The sequence below is a fragment of the Cephus cinctus genome, unplaced genomic scaffold, assembly GCF_000341935.2.
Source record: "Cephus cinctus unplaced genomic scaffold, Ccin1 Ccin1_scaffold0629, whole genome shotgun sequence".
NCBI lineage: Eukaryota > Metazoa > Arthropoda > Insecta > Hymenoptera > Cephidae > Cephus > Cephus cinctus.
Genome location: NW_014333270.1, coordinates 299,141 through 319,945, shown reverse-complemented (window position 1 = coordinate 319,945; position 20,805 = coordinate 299,141). Strand labels below are relative to the sequence as shown.

The 20,805-nt window shown below is 44.9% G+C and overlaps 2 protein-coding genes across 8 annotated transcripts in view; both read left to right on the top strand.

Moving 5' to 3' along the window:
• The window catches only part of LOC107269311 (agrin), a 189,182-nt gene that overhangs the window by 67,771 nt on the left and 100,606 nt on the right, over nt 1–20,805 (top strand). For 6 of the 7 annotated variants that reach the window (XM_015743018.2, XM_015743017.2, XM_015743012.2 and 3 more), the window contains one exon: nt 12,661–12,693. The exons of the other annotated variant lie outside the window; for it this stretch is intronic. In XM_015743018.2, coding sequence (XP_015598504.1) covers nt 12,661–12,693 — 33 coding nt within the window. The remainder of the gene's footprint in view (nt 1–12,660; nt 12,694–20,805) is intronic. 7 annotated transcript variants of the gene reach the window in all.
• LOC112494576 overlaps nt 1–20,805 on the top strand; it is a 146,790-nt gene that overhangs the window by 102,495 nt on the left and 23,490 nt on the right. The window lies entirely within an intron of this gene.

Sequence of the window (20,805 nt, the reverse complement as noted above, 5' to 3'; positions counted from 1 at the left end):
TAAAATAAAGATTCCATACGGTTCGAAGAACGTGACAATATGGATTGCCTAATAGGAAGAATAACGCGCGTCTATTAATTCCTGTGAAACTGATACAATAGGTAAATTTAGGTAAATGTATTATGACATCTCGAAAGAACTCAGTTCGCGTATGGATGTACTGTCGCCTGTTAAGGAGGCCAAAAAGGCACTGGCTCATAGGTTAACTGAAGAAGTCCGTGCTATCCTTATCGACTAAACCCTGAACGGAACGAACCACGCTGCCCTCTGGTCTACGGTTGATTGCGACTCAATACCAGGATTTCACCTATATCCCAACACCGAGTAGCTCCTCCAGCTGTACATATATATATATATTCTCAAACATACATATATACAGAGCCAGCTATCTAACTACACGATCCAGTAACAATACCGTATTACGTCCGTTTAATCGATGATAAATCGTAGCGCGATACTGTGCCACACGCTCCTCGCCTATCTGCCCCGAACCGAGTACCCTAAACCGATTTGCAATTTGCGATTTGGGATGCTTCCTGCCCTAGCCGATTTATCCATTAAGCATATCTGTGCATTGCTACACTAGACAATTTACAGTTTAAATTCGAATTCGAATGTTAAATATTACATATTTTCATGGAAATTCTCGATATTCAGGAAACGCTCGAGTGTAACTGCATTCAAATTCGCACTGCTGTACACTCGACAGAGCTGTCTCTTTCTAGTTTGATTTAACAAAGATGATTATCCCAAGCAGTTCGTTGAAGCCTTAAGAAGGTATACAAATTGTTGGATTTTTTAGACTTTTGATTTTTTAATGGTAGTGTCTATCGTTGAAAACCTGTTTATCCGCACCTATGCAGATATACGCATGCAGGCAGAAGGGAAATATGGCTGTGTTTCCGTATAGAGTAACGTACACTGCTCCAAATAGCTTCCAGCGCCCAAGGGAAACTCCATAAAGACTGATTTACGTGCTGGATTTATGAAGACCGTTCGGTTCTCTGGGCAGTATTTCACCAAGCTTATTTTTTTTCTTTCTTTCATTTCTTCTCTCTCGCTCGCCTTGCCTTCCTTGTTTCTTCCACGTTAGCGATGACCGAGTTTCCCAGGAGTTACACCGCTGTTTATTTTTTTTCACTCTCTGTGCAAGACATTGCTATCAACCAATCGTATGGACATATCAAAGTATGATGGTAGTATCTTATGATTTTCAGAAACATCAGTACCGCGACTTCTAACCATGATATACTGATAAAAATCCACGAAGGATATCGTAGCACTGCACAGGTCGAAAACAAAGTTGCCTGATACCTATCGTCGATCTGCATATCACGAAGCGTCAAAGAGTCGTGATCGTGCGGCTCGCTTGCTCTGTTAAGCGATCTTGTACGCCCGGAATCTTTAATGAGTGCCCGCCCAACTTTTAAATGTTTTCATGTATCCACTCAAGCTAACTAAGGTAGATACAACTGTTGATTTTGCCCGTTAAAAATCATCACGGTACTAGGACGCGAGAGGTTCGAAGGTACTCTATATGCACAGGGTAGCTGAAACTCAGCAGCCAGCTGAACTGGGAAACAAAATTCTGAGCTAATCTAACGTGAGCAGAAATAGAGTAAAAACAATGTCCGGTCGATCTTGTGTGGAGAAAAACGAGCTAAGAAACTTTTGGAAAATTTCGAGAAACTTGTGGCTCTCATTGTTCCTGCTGATTCCTTGGATGACTCCGGATGACGCGACTGAGTGGGTATTTGAGGATACGGAAATGGAAATCGAAAAGTTATCCATGTAGCCCCTAGCCATTGCTCCGTCCGCAGATTAACGGCAGCCAGCCTAGCTGGCAATAAGTCAGCCTAAGTTGAATCTATTGAGTGCTGAGTAGCAGTGAAATGCCTCACCGTCAGGTCAGACGTTCCGCACACGCCCGTCTCGAACTCTCGAGTAGTTCTGGCGTTTTCTGGTCTTACTCTTACTTAGACTCAACTGTAACTTACTTTGCTGAAATTGTACTTCAGTACACTTCTTTTGTAAAAAGAAAATAAAGGAAGGCTCGAGGATACTAGAATGAATGTGTGTAAGGACTAGTAGAGATAGTGGCTTGGTAGTTATACATATACAAATTGACAAGTTGAATTTAGGGCGATAAACCAGCCCCTTTTAGAATTTCCGTATGTATTGTGTCTGTTTCCGCAGAAATCTATGTTTAACGCGCTAGTGGGATACATAACCGTACAGGGTGTTTCACCGCAGCGAAATAAGAGCTCTTATTATTTTAAGGGTTATATTTCGTGGGGCCATGGTAAACGACCGCTGATCCTTTGAACACTTTAGAGAAACAGGTATCGAGATTCTCGAGTGAGAGAGAGAGAGAGAGAGAGAGAGAGAGAGAGGGGAGGGGGGGCAGTACGTCGAAATTCCGTAAGAACGAAGCAAAGCCCTCTGGAAGCTTATTTGCCGAGTGATCCGCGCAACCCGCGTCTACGGTTCGTATTTCACGCGACGAGTTAGAATATTTCAAGTCCAGGCAGACTCTACAGAGCCTGTAGGATTTAACTTTACCCCAGCCCAAATGCGAGTCCCGAAAAGGGATGACTCTGAAATGGTTGTAGGGTGATAGAGAGAGAGAGAGAGAGAATCGACCATGTCAGGCTCTAGGGGGTCCCAGTCACATGGCCATCCAGCCAACCAACCAGTTCAACTACTCCCCGCAGTAGATTCGGCCTGGATGGGAAGCAATGGGAGCAATGGGAGCACCGAGAGGGATGATAGGGATTGGGGGTCAGGCGTGATCTGGCTCGTTTGGAGAGGATGGTGAGGCCGCCATGCACAAAAAACAGGGTGTTGCGGCAAAGTGCTCAACTTTAACAAAGGAACGCCGGAACGGAGCCCAGACAAAAGGTTAATCTTCGTTTTTTTCCAGAGTTTAACTCCTCTACCGTCTACGAGCGATGTCACCCCATGAATGGTCAGACATGGCCGTGTGTGAGCTTCGCGAAAGTTGTAGCGTGACGTGTCTCAAAAACATTTGGATTTTAACTTTTTTATACGTTTTCTCGGTACTATTACTTCTCTGCTACCCCTTTGCCTTACGTAATTGTTAGGACCTCTAGAATAACGCAGTCGAAGGCAGGGTAAAAAATTGAAGAGAGGACAGGGGTGATGTGGGTGATGGGACTCTTTCATCCGAGACTTTCATTGCGAGAATTTCTAATGAATCGATCAATCGCAGGGTTGCTCAGCCTCGCAATCTCCATTCACAATCCGCATCCCTTGCATCCCTTGCATCCCTTGCATCCCTGGTTCGCAAGACAATTCGCAGAATACGATGCTCTCGAGTGCAACGACAAGAAGCATGAGAGAAAAAGAAGTAGCAAGATTTTGATCGCGTTGGCAAAACGAGCAGATTGAAAATGAGGATTTTGAAAGCGCTAATACGTTGAAGACTACATTGGCAGGAATTATCCGGCATTTATATATATATTGCGACGTGATTTTTCGATTCACGGTCCCAAGGCGACTCCAACTACCGATACAGATAACGTTCCCGCTTTCTGGTCCCCTTCGGGTCGCCACCCTGCTCGCAAGCTACGCTCTCGGGTCGGTTCGTATAGTTACGCCAATGCTCTCGGAAGATTTCATTAGGGTTCAGTTGAGGTCGAGGTGCTCGGGCAGAAGCCCGGGTGAGATACCGGCGCCCCGCTGGAGATGGGCAAAGGGCTGCAGAGCGGGCGGAGTTATAGTTTCGATATGGTTAAGGGCAGGGGAGGAACCCCCTGTCCAGGTTAAGGATGCGATGCCCAGTTGTCGCCCGATGTCCTGCGGAAGCGGCCGTGGAGGATCTCCACGGAACGCTCTGTATTTGGTTTAAAGGGACGACTCGAGGGAAATGGAAGAGTTATCGGCTATAAGGATCTCGACCAATCAGAATGATTAGTTCCCGAATTTGGCATTTGGCTATTGTTAAAGCAGTCTGTCTCGGGGCACTGACCGAGGTGTCACGAGCTGCCTCGCGCCTCCCGTGCTATCTGTTGATAGTTTTTCTAACTGTGTTTCGATCCGGTATAGAAAGTTCTCGTTCATGTAGTTCTCGCGTTGCTCTCGCAATATCCAGGGAATTCTGAAGAAATCCTCAAGAATGACTCTCACTTGTCTTCCGGAGTTTACATTGATCGCGAGCTTTCCTCCCTCTTCTTGACATGAAAGAGAGAGGGAGGGAGTGACGGTTACAGAGGGTAGCGAGTATCGTATAATTAATATACGATGCGCAACGTTTCCGGCTGGGCATTAAGTTGGCCCGTACCGTAAGTACATTGTATTAGACTTTATAATGTGCAGCAACCAAGCGCCTTATGTATCTTAATATGTTAATATGTTAAGCCTGATATGTGCGGTCGACTTTGTCTCAGTGCATTGTGGCCCGAATTTAGCGGACGCAATGAGCATTATAGAGCCATTTCGTATGGTAATTTGTGCGTATAAGGGTTAAAAGGTTCGTAAATTTATAGATCTGATGGATTCGCAATTATTTGTCGTAATTGTCGTAATTGTCGTAATTGTGAATAACGTCGGAACTGAAGCCTCCCATTCTTCTGCATGTCGTCGGTGACGTATTAACATCAATGAGAATATTTGAATAAACTAATGTCCTTTACCGTTAGGAGTTAGCTACGTACGATTAAATGCAGTTTCCCACGATTGAGATTTTATCGCTTGTATTTCTGACGTGACGAGGCGTCAACTGATTGTGTTGTGATCACGGAAATTAGATATCAGTAATGAATTTAATATGAGAGATTCAGGGACGATCTGCGTGAACAGAAGCATCGCGCAAAAGCAGCAGCAACTTTAAATATCGCGTTAGGCGGGCAGGACAAACAGCCTCGTCCGCCCTTGAGTCTTGAAAATCGGACCATAGACACCACTTTTAGTCTATTGGTCAAGGCTAACGGAATGTGAGGTTGGTTTAGCCTCTTAAACATTATCCTGCTAATCGTGTTGGTAGCAGCCGGAATTTCTTATGAATTTAACTTATTTATTACACTTGCAACGATGTTTTACCTGACGATCGTCTAAAAAATTCACTCTATATCTATGTAGTTATGGAGAAATTAGAAAATGTTGGAAGGATCACTAAAGAGAAAGTGTGGTTGGAGAGGATCGTGGCTATTCAGAGAAAAGTGAGTAAGCTATTGGCTACAAGCAACGTTGGAAGTTAGAAATTAGTAGTGTTTCCAAGCGTTTAAAAGATAAAGGCAAACTTTTCCCATTAATAGCAGGGGGTTCGGGGCTTTGGGGCTATGGGACTTGTTCAGGGCATCGGGCGGAGGACGGGAGACGGAAACACGGGGAAGCGGAAAAGAAGAGAGAGAGAGAGAGAGAGAGGGAGAGTGAACAGCGAAGCCCTCGCACCCTCGCACTATATCTACTAGCCGACTCCATCCCAACCCTTGACTGGGCTAGTAATTATTTAAGAACTTTTTCGACCCCTACAACCGTCCTATCAGCCACATCGAGGTCGACTCAGACGACGCCGACGCCGACGCCAACCAACTATTAGAATCACTACCCTGATCTTCACTCGATATCGTAGGATTGTTTCGAAACGGAATTTAAAATTATCGTTCACCATTAAATCAAAATAATTGATTTCTATTTTCTATCTGAAACACGAAACGCGAATGAGTGAATTCACTTTGCCTTCTGATAAGATCGTCACTGATACAGCTGCGCTATGACGACTGTTATCGTTTCACTAAACGTTCCCGCGTGTCTCGTAATTCGAACGCTATATCACTACCAGAGATCCAGATACTAGGATCTGAAACGCAAGACAAACAAAGCTCCACAGCGTCCCCGTGGCTTATTTTGAAAGTGGGCGTGCTGAGTCAAGCACGACGGCGGTGCGCGTCTACGGATGCGGGACCGAGAACTGGCAAGAAGACGAAGGAAAGAGGGAATGACTATGAGGCAAAAGAAGTTGAAGCACAAGGAGCGGCACTGGTGGTCCCGAACTATCTTGGAAAAACTAATATATCCCGCAGACAGAAATAAAATTATTCGTCTGGAAGAATATTATCGATCTTCTTGGATGGGTAGTGAAGGGACGCGGCCGGTAGTCACCGCTGCGGCGGTGCGGGGCGTGTCACTGCCTTAACAGAGGGATGAAGAATATTCCTGGAAGTCGAACTAGATCGCATAATATTCAAATGAACCAATATACTCTGTTTTCTCTTTATCCTCCTTTTTTTAAAATTAATTTCATCTTATACCACTTATCCGTTTGAGCTTCTTTACCCTCGTTCGATTTCCCGTTATCCTTACTACGGAATCATTCGCAAAGCTTATTCAAAGTTCATGTGCCACCCTCATCCCTTCCGGACCACATATTCCCCATTCGCTCTACGATTCGCTCTTCGTTTCAAGATATTAAAAAAACAATTTTTCCCCGCTCGTCTGTAACCAACTAACCATAACCCTGAAACATTTGAGGAATCTCATAACTCCATCGCCGAACTTCATTGATCGATTTTCACATCCGCCGTGTACGGCATAATATACATTATAATAACAAGCATTATCGGACTACCGGAAGCTGTCAGAGCTCCCAGCTTCATTCTAAACTCATAACGACGAATCCAGCCATTGAACAGCTCTTAATTTCGAGACAATGCTCTGCGGAAATGCTTCACCCACTGAGCTCGAACTTTGAAGCCTCAGGAACGGAAGGACATTGGGAAGGAAAGAGAATTTTAGAAGGGAAGCGCTTCGGTTCTCACTTCCTGTCGTCAGTGTCAGCATTCGCACACGGTGGGACTGTCAATCAGTATAGGATTATGTGCCTTATCGTAAATGCAATTTCACAATTTCACAATTTCACAATTTCACATCCACGCCCGAAATTGATTAAACTTCCGGCAGAAGAATAAGATCAGATAGAGAAGCAGGCAAGCGGATGCGAGAAAGAAAATCCGACTTGAAAGGAGAAGAAAGAGGTTTTGAAAAGCGCAATCTCACGGGGAGAAAGGAAAAACCGGCGAAAGAGAGAGTGTGACGTACTGCTCGAGTTTTAATCCAGTGAACTCGCGATTCGTAGCGACGCGACGTGAGGAGATCAAAAGAAACGCCAGGCGACGCCGAGTGAGGACGAGACGTCCCGAGAGGCCCAAATTCTATGGGCCGAAAAATTGGCAGTAGTAGCTCTCGACTGCCGGTCAGACACAGAAGAGACTGAATTTTTCTTCGGGAAACAAAAGATCCAGCCTGGCAAACGACTGTTCGCCGTTTATCAGCACCGCTGAAAGAACAAGAGTGACTCTCGTCGCGGGTCGGTAAAATGAAGTAAGAGGAAATATAGACAATAGAGCAAACGACGAGAAATGGGCCGCGATAAAATGTGCGGGGAAGGAAAGGATAAGGGTTCCGTGGGTGATAGAGGGAGAGAGAGAAGAGGAAAGGGGATAGATGCTATGAATAGATGCTAGGAAGGAAGGAAGGAAGGAAGGGTCAGCGGTTATAATTTCAAATAGCAGCTAACCAGATGTCTCTCCGTGTCCATCCGGGGGAGTCTATCGACATTGCCAATCTGTTCTCCATCAGGAATGTGAATCATCTCCGAGTACGAATAACGCAGGGACAATTTGAAACAGTTTGACCAGTAGCTAGTACGTTATTCCCAAACGGGAATACTTTCGATTTTGCCGAATCGCACAGTAAATTGGAGTTTTTATACGGGCAGTACCAAAGGGGCTTAAGTTGCATTGGAAAAATGCAAGTATTACTCGAGTGCAAAGTGGCCTGTGCGCCTGTGCGCCTGGGCGCCTGTGCGCCTGGGTGCCTGTGCGCGTGGCAGCGATATCGAAGTTCGACGAATACCGAAACAATCTCGTTATTCCGCACGGAATGTCCGATTTTATAGATATCGGCTGAATTTGGATTTTTAGATTTTACGGAATTTGTTACGTGCGTCGTTATTCACCGCGTACCGACGTGTGAATCCCACTGAATGCAAGGATTTTCGGAAGGCAAAACTATTTATTACGGTAAATTCGAGACTCTTTCGCTTCTTCCACTATACAATACCATCTATAGCGTCCTGCAGTGGCTGACATCCTGTGTGAGGATTAGGAAGATGCACAGGAAGGTACAACTGCGCTCGCACACGTAGATGTTACGATATTGCGATATATTACCTGAACTATACTTTTCTAACTCTCCTGCGAGGCTGACAAGATTAAAGTCCATGCCGGCGGAAAAGTCATATTATTGGAAAATGGAGCCGTGGGATTTCTACGTGCGTCGTATATCTACACCTAGATGCACACATCTGTAGCACGTGTAGTATAATCTTTCCACAATAAATGCACAATAGATATAATGGCGACATGTGTGACGACTGGTGTATCGGCCAAAAATCAATTAGAACTTTCTTTCTGAACTAGAATTTTCTTTCTGTAAATTCTTGCACATTCCTCAGCATCCATCAAGATGCCACGTATGCTTTGTTTCTGGTTATATGGGATAGGGTTAAATGATTGATCGATCGATCACGTGGTTAGCAATTGATAAGGTTGATTAGTTAACGCAACTGCGAGCTTCGACTTAATCTGTCGAATCATCGATTAAAGGAGAGCATGAGAGAAACAAAAAAGGATAATATAGCAACGAAAGGACAAGAGGATGGGGAATTGCTACTGCTTGGGAATTCAGAGTGGAATCCTCGAGTCCGACGTTGGTTGAGAAGGATCGGTTCTTCGGTGGCACAAAGTTCTACATCTTCTCGGTCAATGTAAACTCCCTCTCACCCCCCGCCCCTTCTCTTTCTCTCTCTCTCTCTCTCTCTCTCTCTCTCTCTCTCTCTCTCGGATTTATTAGCGTGCTGCAAAAGTGCGGCTTACCGTGAAGAAACGAGGAATGGCAAAAGGAGTCGCTCTGGAAAAAAATTGTCGTTTTCACGAGAACTCGGAGAAGAACCGGGCAAGCTCGATACCCGAGAGACACGAAGGTGGAAGCGCGAGAGGGGATGGAAGGGGAACACTCGAGACTGTAGAAGAGACCTCGATTGGACGCGTGTGAAAAGGAGTAGGAGGAGTGAGCGATGAAAGTGGGCGGGGGGAATAATTTTGAGAAAATACATTTTTCCCATAGTGGGTAGGATCCCATCCGTTTTCGGTCCATATCCCACTGCTCGGTGACACTCCACCCTCTGAAAGGGATGAACAGCCCAAAACTCTCGGCTATTTTTTACCTAAATGTTTTTCTTCCCCTTGTCACGAGGGTTCGTCCAAGCCCAAGAATGGTGCGCATTTCCTTCCTCTTTCCGTGCCATCCCTGCGTTCCGCGTCACGCCATTTCTTTACGCCTGCCTTACTACCACCGGCGCACACACCCTGTCGATTTCATATCATCCGACAATACAATTGGTCCAATCAGGAATATACCCCTTCCTCCCTATTATACGCGATAACCTGATAACAATTTTTCATATTACAACGCCCGTCTACTCTACTCTTCGGGAATGCATTGGCTCATTGGAGGGTGGCACGAGGAAGCCGAACAGGCGGGACAGGCGGGACAGGAAGTAGTCATCCAAGGGAAGCAATACGAAGCGCGAGATATCCCGCGGAAGAAGGATTGTCGAAATTTCACGTAAACGTTCCGTGAAACGTGTTGAGCTCCAAGAAGCCGTTTAATTTGCGCGGACAGGAAGACGTACTGCACCTCATAACTTAATATCTTGGATTCATTTACATACGAAATGGTTGAGCTATTTATTCCAGCAAGTATCTACAAGGAGAAGTTGAGAAAGGGGAACGACGAATTAGCGATTGGAACCTGCAGAGTAGTCAAAGTTGTGGAAATCAGCCGTTGCTTGGTTCTCCCGTTAACGTATTGCGAAGGCCAAGCAGCGACCCTGAGCGAGCGCACGCGAGCACGCGCGATGTTTTCGTAGAATTGCGAGTCCACCTGCGCACCCGTCGAAGAGAAGACGATCTCTTTGGAAGCCCATTCTCCTATGAAATTTCCACAGTGATACTCGAGCTCCATCCTTCTCTCCTTCCTTTCTTCACTTCCTTCTCCTTGATCTATCCATTTTAACCGGTTAGCCTTTCTTTCGTTCCAATACCATATGGAAAGTCGATACAAACTATTTGAGAACACAATAAACTATTATAGATTTTCTCCTTCGCTCCGCTGCTGTTGGCTGTCGAATGCTCGAAAGGGAGAAGAAGAAGTAAAAGAGAAAAGAAGAAAAATGAGTATAAGGTGGAAATGGAGAATGGAGAATAGCTGAGAATATATAAGATAAGATGAATTAAGCCGGCGATAGCTCCGCGCTATTATAACTACATATATGCTGGCCGGAAATAAAGGAACAATGGACGTCGCAGACACGTCCAATATTTTATCAAGTCTCAAGGTGTATTAGTTCTCGATCGGTAAAGGTGTCAGTGAATGTACTTTCTTACTTGTAGACATCCGAATGTCGTCTTTCGCCATTCCCGGACCTATCTATCCAAGCAGCCAGCACCTATGTGCTCAGCCAGCTGCATATAACCATCTGTATATATCTAGCCATGTGCCCATGCGACGGATCCACATGAAAGTCAAGGCGCCGAGCTATTGGCCGAGCTAAAAAGCTCTCTCTATTCGCTCGAAGAATGAGCCCCCGAATAATAATAAAATCGAAACGGGTTTCCCTGGTTCCCGATGATTGGCAATGGTTGCCAATGGTTGCCAATGGTTGGCAATGCTTGGCAATGGTCGGCAGTGGTTGGCGCTCAGTCCTGTCGGCCCAACTTAGCTACTTAGTGGCCATGGCAACCGTGCCAACTATTTTTCAGTTTTCCGTTCTTACGAGTTTCCACTCTCTAAACTCTACACACGGAGCCTCCTCCTGCCCCCTCCCGCTCCCACCACTTTCGACCGTTCGGCATCGCACTAGCCTCCCCTTTACTCGTGCACCCTTACCCACTCGACCCTCTCGTCCTGCATGCACCCCCGGAGCACCCATGCACCCATCTCTCCTGCGGTCGAGCCAGCACGCCTTTGTGAACATCGACTTCCTCGCTCTTTCACTTTCCTTCTCTCTATCGCTTTCCTTCTTCCTCTACGGCGAATGCCGATTGCGCAACATGTGCTTCGTCAAAATTGCACGATGAAGGTTTCTTCTTTCTCTCGTTCGCCTCTCATTTGTTTTTCTGCTTTTCTCTTGACTCGTATTGTAAAACTCAATGATATTGGTTACCGAAGGAAGCCAAGCTTTAATTCGTGAATCTCCGATAAACTCGGAAGATCAAAGCCAGTTTGTTAAAAGGGTTTTTACTATAATTGCCGAGCAGAACTTGATCCGTTTCCCCGGATTTTCTCTCAATTGACTTTCCCAGTCCGTAAAGCTCGAGGCGTTTCCTCGCAAAAAATTAGAATTTCTTCTCCGCAGGATCGCTTTTCCAGCACCGTTTTCATGATCCTGCTGATCGACCTGTCCAAAAAGCACAAAGAGCTTGTTAACCACGCGATCACAAATTGTCGGCACTAATCACGTTTAGTCAAACGGATATTTTACTCACTACGCTTCTACCCTTCCCGCCTGTACGTGTTTTCAATTTCTACCTCCTCCAATTTTCTTTTGTTCCATAATAAAATTCGGCCTCTTTCGCCTGGAAATATGTAAGACAAGCACAAAAGTGCGCTCCTGTTCCTAATCAATCGCTTCTCTCGACACGTTTCGATTTCCTTTGCCTTCCTACAGCCACATGTCCTCACTATTACGAACCAATCGGACAATTAGCCCTACGGCCAGAGATAAGCTGTTCGTGGGTCCTGCTGGCCCCAAGCGTGGCTCTGAATCGTTACGTCCCTCCTTTTCAGTCAGGCTTTTCGTGTTCTACATGTGCAGCAACAAAGCCTCGCTAATCTAAAACATAAGGATCACGAATTTGAGGGAAAAGAGATCCTGCCAAGGAAATCGGAAAAAGCCGTAAGTCCTACGGTAGGAGATCACATGAAAAGGAAGAGTCATGCGAACAGGAAACCAAGAGGCGGGAGAAAAAAACGAGGTGAAAGGACAGAAGGAAGGGAAAAAAAGAAATAAAAATAAAAATAGAATAAAGTATCATCTAGTAAAGATGTCTTTGTGTTATCTTGAGGGAAGAAAAAGTAAAAGGCGAGAGTGGGAGATGGAGAAAAAGGTTATTCAGAGAGTAGAATCGGACGACAGGGACATAGGAATGGATCGCGTAAGGTCGACGGTACGCAAGTCCGTAAGAAAGTATAGAGGATCACCAGGACGATGCTCCGTTCAAGAGGCCGAGTCACCCTTCCTTCAGGATGTTCCGGACGCATGGCAAATCTCACCATTTATCCTTTCAGTATCCCTAGTCGGTCCGGCCAGACCGCCATAAACGTAACGCCAGCTCGCTCGAGTAGTCCTGTGTGTTGCTTCCCGTTCAAAGTCCTTCGCGTAGCGCATGAATAAAACCAGGGACTTTAATATATTTCGCGTACGAGCAATCCAAGCAAGGTGCGCCATCGCGAGCTTGCACGCTCTCGAGAAGCAAAGAACTTTGAAGAAGAGAGTCTATACTGACAATAGCTAGATAACAAGATAACGCACTGATCGAACGACTCAATAACACTTATTATGTTTCTCTGTTTCAGGTAAGGATCTAAATTTCGTGAGTAATAACGCCGGTGAGTGTTGCATCTAACAATTTACAATTCTGTAGCTATTTAGAAGCTGCGACGTCAGTTCCATCTTTGAAGATCGTCCACAAGTCTTCTCAGGACTTTTTACTCGTAGTGTAAAAGAGTTTCCTGAGCGTGGGTGGAACTGATGACACGGCCCAACCATCTGTCCTTTCACTGGTATACGTGCGCATGCGCACATATACATGTTGTTACGTTTCGCGAGTATCGGCCAGAAGGATCGGTACTTGTTTTAATCGCGCCCTAATTATTTATTTCCTTTTAATTCAATCTGTCCCTCGAACTTTTCAGTAAAAAGTTAAGTTACGGGGTGCAATGTCGTCCTATAGCTCAGTCAAACTTTATACAGCACCTACTCGGGCGTTATCTATCAAATTTGAATTTCGTATTAATTTAATTTAGGCTACCATAGCTGATATTCTTATCAAGCTGCATTCTATCGCCGCGCATGGTTTAAACTAATTTGTTCTCTTTGCGTTCCCACTTAATGCCTTTAGTGCAAGAAGCTGCAGGTAAATTGAAATATCTCTTTAAAAGGATCAAATGAGTCTCCGTGACGTTCCAATGTAGTAGAGGAATGTACATCCGAGGCGCTTAATAATAACACACAGATATAGATACAGTACGTAAGCGGTATAATAGAAGCGGATCCAGTAAGAAAAAGAAAGCGCTACCCTCGATCTTCTTTGATCCTTCTACTTCTCTCCCGCTCTGTCTCGGAGTGAACAGTAATTTAACTCCGGGGTCTCCGGTCACGGATTCCGCGGCCAAGGACACTCTCGAGGAACCCTTTCCAGAGATTCAAAAAGGATAAGAGAGGCAAGCGGGGGGAAGTAACGTTGGATGCGATGGACGTTAGACACAGATCTTCTCTACAGAGAAGACGGGAAAGAAAGAGAAGAAAGTGAAAGGAAATGAAAGGACATGGCCCATGGGCGCTCATCCTGCTTCCTCTCCTGGACTCTCGGGATAGAGTTGTCAGAAGGGGGGATGCACCCCTTTAGTTGAGAGGGGCGACGAAGAGGGGGAAACACAGACACGGAGGGTGGTGGTGGTTCCTGGGTGAAGATAAGGGCGGTAAATTGCAGGCAATCTGGCTGATTAGGCTCCGTGGGAGTAATCCTGCTCTCGATGCCCGAACTAGCAGACTCTTCTCGCGGATTCCGCTTCTCCCTCTCGTCTGGCACTAGACGCGAAAAAGAGCCGAAGAAGGGATGTCGCACCCCTTGAAGCGGGCTGTGGCGGGATGAGAAAAACAGAGTAGAGTAACAATTGGTGGAAAGAGCCTGAAGATGTGACTTCAGGGGGCTGTGGGTCGACCGTCAACTATATTTCCACGCTAAGGGATTAAGGATTCTTAGGAAAAGCCCGTCAAATTGAAAATACGCCTCTCAAGTTGAATTATTAATGCGGAAGCTAAACTATGGAAAATACTTGCTTACCGAAGACATCTACCAGTATTTAGAGCTTATTGGTATTGTTGCTGGACCGGAGTCTGTGGAACGGACTATCGCTGAAATCGCCAAAAGGCCTTCGGTTGCGACTCATGAGACTCAGGACCTAGATTGCCTTAGCGCGCTGACGTGTTTAGGGCCAAGAGGGCGTCAGGGAGGAGGGGAAGGACAATGCGCTTGAATCCGATTCTAATAGTAACTATTGTGCATACGGCGCGTGCATAATATAAGGGGGAGTAGCCGTTTGCGTGACTGGGCAAAAAATAAACATGCGCCTTTCTCTTTTTTCCTTTCTCCTTTAGACTGGGCAGGCTTCCATCATCATCCCCTCTGTTACAAATACTATTAGTACTAACGCTGCTATCGTTATCGTCATTATTCCCACTATGAGTATCTGACAGGAAATAGCCCCAAAGAATGACTTCGCATAGACTAACAAAATTGATAGCTGCGCCCTTAACCCCTTACAGTGACACCGGGATATAAACTGATAAACGTTTAGATGATTAGGAAACTTTCTAAAGAGTCCTTTTCTCGGTAATCGGCAGCCTCGATAAGAAATTATCGAATCGCCCACGCAGCTTTACCATCGATCGATGAATCTCCTTCGAATCGATCCTGCGATTCAACATTTCGTACCTTCCTTCTCGAGGCTCTCCTTTCGACTTCCGCCCCTTCTTGTTTCCTCTCTGCTCTGCTTGACTCTCTCCTAATTCAACTGAATTTCCAAGAGGAGCCACGTGAATTCGAAAGGGCTCGTGCCAAGCACGATTAACGCTACCTGAACCCGATGTCCCTAGAAAGCATAAAAATGAACGAAGAGGAGAAAGAGAATTGGGGGACTTTGAAAAAAGGGTAACAAAGTGCATCGGGGTCGTGAATTCTAGCCAGCCAGTTGGAAAACTACTGCCCACTCCATTGCTGGCGAACGTTAACCTTCCCGTTTGCCATATTTCTCGTTTCTTCGAAAGCAATGCATTTAAATTATTTATAATGGGGCTGCTTTTTCAATTTACATTGCGAAACGAGGTAGCCACTCGTCCGTGGGAGCCAGTAGTGTCGTCGCGACGCCCATCCCGTTCTCCAAAGAGGACAGTGCGCTGCAGAATTAACGATTAGCATGTACGCGTCTATCCTCCCAGTAACCAGTAACACCCCGCGACTGCTGCCATTATGAATTCTTCTCACTTTGCCTTTCGTGCATTTCGGCATTTCGGCATTTCGGCATTTCGGCATTTCGGCATTTCGGCATTTCGGTAGTAGTGAATTGTTTCTATGTATGACAATCGCATTGGTTCGTACGTGATAGCGCATTAGCATATCACGTTCTTATAATCCAATAAGACATTATGGGCGTAATATAAAAGGTTTTTCATATAGTTTCGTAAGTCTACTTTGAAATTCCGTAATAGTTGAATTTTCAAAACATCCCAGTTTCCCCCTGAACTTGGTGGTCCATCATGTTACGTGAATAAGTTTCTGCGCCGAACGGAATTGCACGGGATATGCACTATTTAACTTTTTCTAATTATATTCACGCGTTCCCGCACGTGCGCAGGTGTCGGCGGAAATAGCAAACGATTCGCTCGGCGAGGATTATACGGATAACCATTGTTGGCACGTACATTCAGAACGTTCAATTCTATTATTAGAATTGGATGAAAACGAGCATTGTTGCAAGCGTGGTACCCCTATCACTGCCATTGTCTCTTCCATCGCCGCCATCCACGTTATAATCCGAAAAGAATTGCAGCCTGCGCCACGTGCCTCGATTGAAACAAGAACAAGGAAGGAATTGCGAGGAGAGAAAAGCTGCGTAACTCGGTCGAGAGCCAAACGCACGTCCGAAACGGCGCCTCCCTGAACAGCTTGGCGGATTTTATGGAAACCGAAGTCACTGCGCGATGCTACTCGCAGAGAGAATCGGCTCCGATACGGGGTTGATCCTGCGACCCTGTCGCTCGGCTTCACTCGGCTTCACTCGGCTTATTAGTACTGAACGCTACGTTGAGCACTAGACATACCATCGTCATGGGGGAGAGAGGGAGAGAGAGGGAGAGAGAGGGAGAGAGCAACTCGCGCAATTTGAATTTTTGCTTTTGGAGTCATTTACTAAAACCAAACTCGCTTCGGAGGTACGTTCAGAAACCTTTCCAGAGTCAATTCTAGTATCAGTCTATTCTCTTTATAATGACGATAATAAAAAGAGACGCAACGTACTCGAATTACCCCGAGTAAGATTTCTGAACGCATCCCACGGATAGTCAGTTAAATGAAGTATTAAGTTTTCATTGAACTAGGATTGACAATGCTCGACTAAAAAGTCCTTTTATTCTAATAGATCTATAAGCCTTGCCATTTCAAAATTCCATGAATATGCTCTACTTGAGTTTTCTAGGTTATAACGGATGATCGAATATAAAAAAAAATAAAAAGACAAACCTACAGTTGGCTACGAATCTCTATTGTTAGTACGCATTGAATTCCTAATTTAGAATTAAAATTTCTCCGAATCTTTGTATATTTTATATATCGATACTAATATACCTTTCTCGAATGTCGAGTAATTTCGTAGGGGAAGATTTAAACACGCGACAGGGTACATCGAAAATTGAAGGTACCAGCCGAAGTAAAAATGGGAATTGAATTGAAAGACTCGAGAGGTCGTTTAATTCTGATTTTCAATATAAGGAAAAAGCTTCGGTTCGAGGGATATTCCCTGGCTAAAGTATCGATCCTATTATTGAGATTCCTGTTTAAATGATAAGGTAATATAGTCGCGCTGGTGTGCCTGTATTTTGTGTATAGTTCGGAATAGAGTATAGGATATAGTATACGTTATGGGTGCATTACATATGTGTGCGTAGTATATGTTATACAGATATACCGCAAAGTCCCGGACAGGCTGAGAATTAATGCAGACTGGAAAAATATTTGGCCTTTTTTCTGCTAAATTATCGTGCCCAGGGGCGTAACAAAACCGTGAGGGCACAGCCGCGGCGGCGACGGCAGCGCCGCTGCCGTATATTTGTTAGAACGCACACGTTCTACGGCGAGTCGCAAACGATTAATCGAGAAAGCTCGATGGATTGGACTTAATTCTGGGTTAATCGGTAGTCGATTAATTCCAAACATCCCCTTTCTCCAATTTAATTCAATTCACGGCCGATAATCAACCGAGCAGTTTGGAGTATCGAGTTGCCAATTTCCTACCGACAAAGCGGCTGACTTTTTAATTTCAATGCGAATTTTAGTAGACCCATCCAGAGTATGTCAGTTCCCTCATATAATTCGTTAAAAAAGTTTCGTCCAGCGGAACTTTAATTGCCGGAATTCCAAAATCCTAGAGCGGCGCTAGACTATTTTCTTGTTCCTCCTCCTCCTGTGTCTTCTCGCTGAATAAGATGCAGCCATGATTGGCATCTCTGGTAAAGGCGAACCTGTCGAGATATCGAGTGAACGTAAAAGTCCATATAGGGGGTACTAGAGTAGAACGTTACAGTGTATCGAGTGATATCTCTGGTCTTATATGAAGTGATGAAACCAATCTCAGTTTTTCTGCTTGGTCATAGAAGCGTGAATATAATACATTAGGTAAGTCGCTCCCAGCGATGGATATGAATCGACATTGAACGTTACTTGTGCAGCATATGTGCGTAGTCTCTCTGTGTACTCTGTGTACTCTGCTGTGCTGCTGATAATTATGTAATGAGGTAGGACGCGAACGCTGATCGAAATGTTTGCAGCATCTTTCTCTCTTGCCTTCCCGTCCTTCCCTTGGAACAACTGAACAACTGATTCGGCCGAATCTTGCAGGACAGCAGAAGAAAAATGTATTCGAGAGGAACTTTCATGACTTTTTCCAAGAGCTTTCCTTACCTGCCAACTAAAAAGGGGAAACTTCAGCTTATCTTGAATTTCGTAAACATCCGGTTGGAGGAGAGATTCAATTTCCTTATTGGATAAAGAAGACCAGGATACTGTGCAACCTTCGTCTCAAATGTCCAAAATCCTTCCACTCATTCTCCTCCCTTCTCTCCCCCCTCTACCACCCTCCCTCCCTCATGCGTCCGTCTTGCGGCTTTTCTTCATTCTCAGACTCCTATATAAGGATCGATGTTCCCGATGGAAATCGCCGAAGCAGCCTTTAGGCCGCAGCCCACTGGAACAGCAACGGAGCTCCTTTCTAATGCGGTTTCGTCAATTTAAACTTCCTGAGGCGATCACACGATTGCGAGGAATAGCTGATGGTTGTTACGCTGACGGGAGGAGTGAAAGAGAGAGAGAGAGAGAGAGAGAGAGAGAGAGAGAGAGAGAGAGGGAGAGGGAGAGGGAGAGGGAGAGGGAGCGGAGCAAATTATTCCAATGTTGAAATGAGAATCTGCTGGTGGCGAGGAAAGGGGTGAGGAATTTCTTTGGTCTGTCAAGGGGCGAGTGGGTGTAGCGAAGGATAGGAGGAAGAACGTCGAATGTCTCGAAGCTGAACTGGGACGATGTGCTTTTCCGTTTGCTTCCTTGTAAAGGGGTGAGAGGGAAAAAGAATGTGGAAAAGTCGAGAAGACGAAGTAGCGGCCTTCTGACTCTTGCTCCGACGATTCGCGCTGCTTTGCCGCCGGAAGCCTCGTCTTCTAATCTACCGCCAGGGGCATAGACTTCCGGTTAATTTTCCAGTAAATAAACGCGCGAGACGAGCGAGCAGCCGCCATGGTTACGTAGTTCCCATCCGCCTAACCCTCCTGCCGTCCTGCGAGAGGAATCGATAGTCTATTATTCGGGCTTAAGCATCACCATGTACTATGCTACGTGTACCATATATATGTATATATATGTATACGAGTAGACGTTCGAGCTCGTTTAGTCTCTGTGAAAAGTGAAATAGACCGAAAGAAAGGGCGAGTCAAGTAGGAAAGTCGAAAAATATTGTCGGTACGTATTTCGTTTAAGCAAGTTATACGCCGCCCGGTAGAATTTTCTTATCGGCTGTAAAATCGCTTAAATTACCCGGATATTGGGAGCCATAGTTTTCCGATAAAAATTATTGAGGGTTTACGGATGAGAAGGGAAGGCAAACGTGGGGAAAAGTCACTGGCGCATGCACGGCGACCAATAGGAGAGCCCATTTTTTCTTAGCTAAACCCTGGCAAACTGAGCAGCTTCATTTTTGCGGACACATTGTCTAACGATGCGACGCAACAAAGGGTGAACTTTCGATTGTCGGACCCGCGAAACCTTGAGAAAGGGCCGTTTTTTGCCGGTTCCCATTGTCTGATGATTGATGAGACTATACTGGCACGGGAGGAGACACGGAGCACGATACACGTAGCGCGTACCCCAGGAACCAGAGAAGCAGCAGACAGTCCGGAGCTCGGAACCAGCCGAAACTATGTAAAAACTTGAGACAGTAATTAGGAAGTTCAAAATATGTTCCTGACGAGGCTCTGAATTATTAGTGTAATACCTGGGCCCTCCGCAACGTGACGTAACACAGTCTGGGGTTGCTTGCCGTTGCTTGCCGTTGCTTGCCGTTGCTCAGCATCACTTGGTATGGTATGAATACCCTCGCAAGTGACAGGACCGTCGCTGACTTGTTTGCTAGAGTTATTTGCAAGGGTATTCCGAAAGATAGACTCCCTCCATTATTTACAGAGAAGGGTACGGAACGCCGTTGAATTTCCCGCGCTGCTCCTTTGTAGGCCAAAAGATATTCATTATTCACGCAACGACTGTTACGACGTGCAGCTACGAGTCGCGCTCAGGATTTCCAATCAAGCAACGACATAACTAAGTCGTGTTCTTCAGATTTACTTATCACTTTTCCATCCACACGGAAAGTCTCCGAATAACCGTCCTAACAATTTTGCCAGAACCGGAAGAGGAACTTTCGTGAAAAGAGACATAAGCGAATCTTTAAACTATTTCTTAGTTTCCACACGGAAAGAACTTTTCATTAATTTTTCCTATGAAATTCACGATAAAATTTACCGTAGAAATCAGTAATCGTGAAGCATCGTTACCATTTCATTACTCGTTGCTCATAAGTTCATAACGCGATATTTTACGTAGCTACAAGTAAGTTTTACGTTGCACGCGTTAAACATTGTCCTCTGCAATTTTTACTGCGCTCTCCACGATCACATTTACCTGACTCAATGTAAAATTTTCTATTGTTCTACAAATAAATAATCTGATTGACATTTTCACACCATTGTAAAACGTATAGTGTTGTCTAGGAGTACTGCATCAGTTGAAGTTAGCTCATCCATTCGATCTCTACGGTGGAGCCATATTCAGACCGTTCGATAAACCTACATTTATTAAACTGAATTATACTTTTAAATATAAATTAAACATCAATTTATTAAATTAATACCATTTCTCAACAACATATTAGCTACCATTGCTTGTACGTACTAAATGCGTAACGATCCAAGCATATATTTGAAAAAGATTTATAAAGTTACAATGTTTTTCGTAGTTGACTTCAAAGGTATGAAAAGTAATGCGTTTAACGATGAAATTGAATGTAGCGCACGAGAGAATTCGGGTGAATTATATGATTTTTTAAATTGAACAAGGCAAAAACTATAGTTTTACACTATTGTATATTTTCAAGTTTCAAAATTTTCACCGTACACTTCAGTTA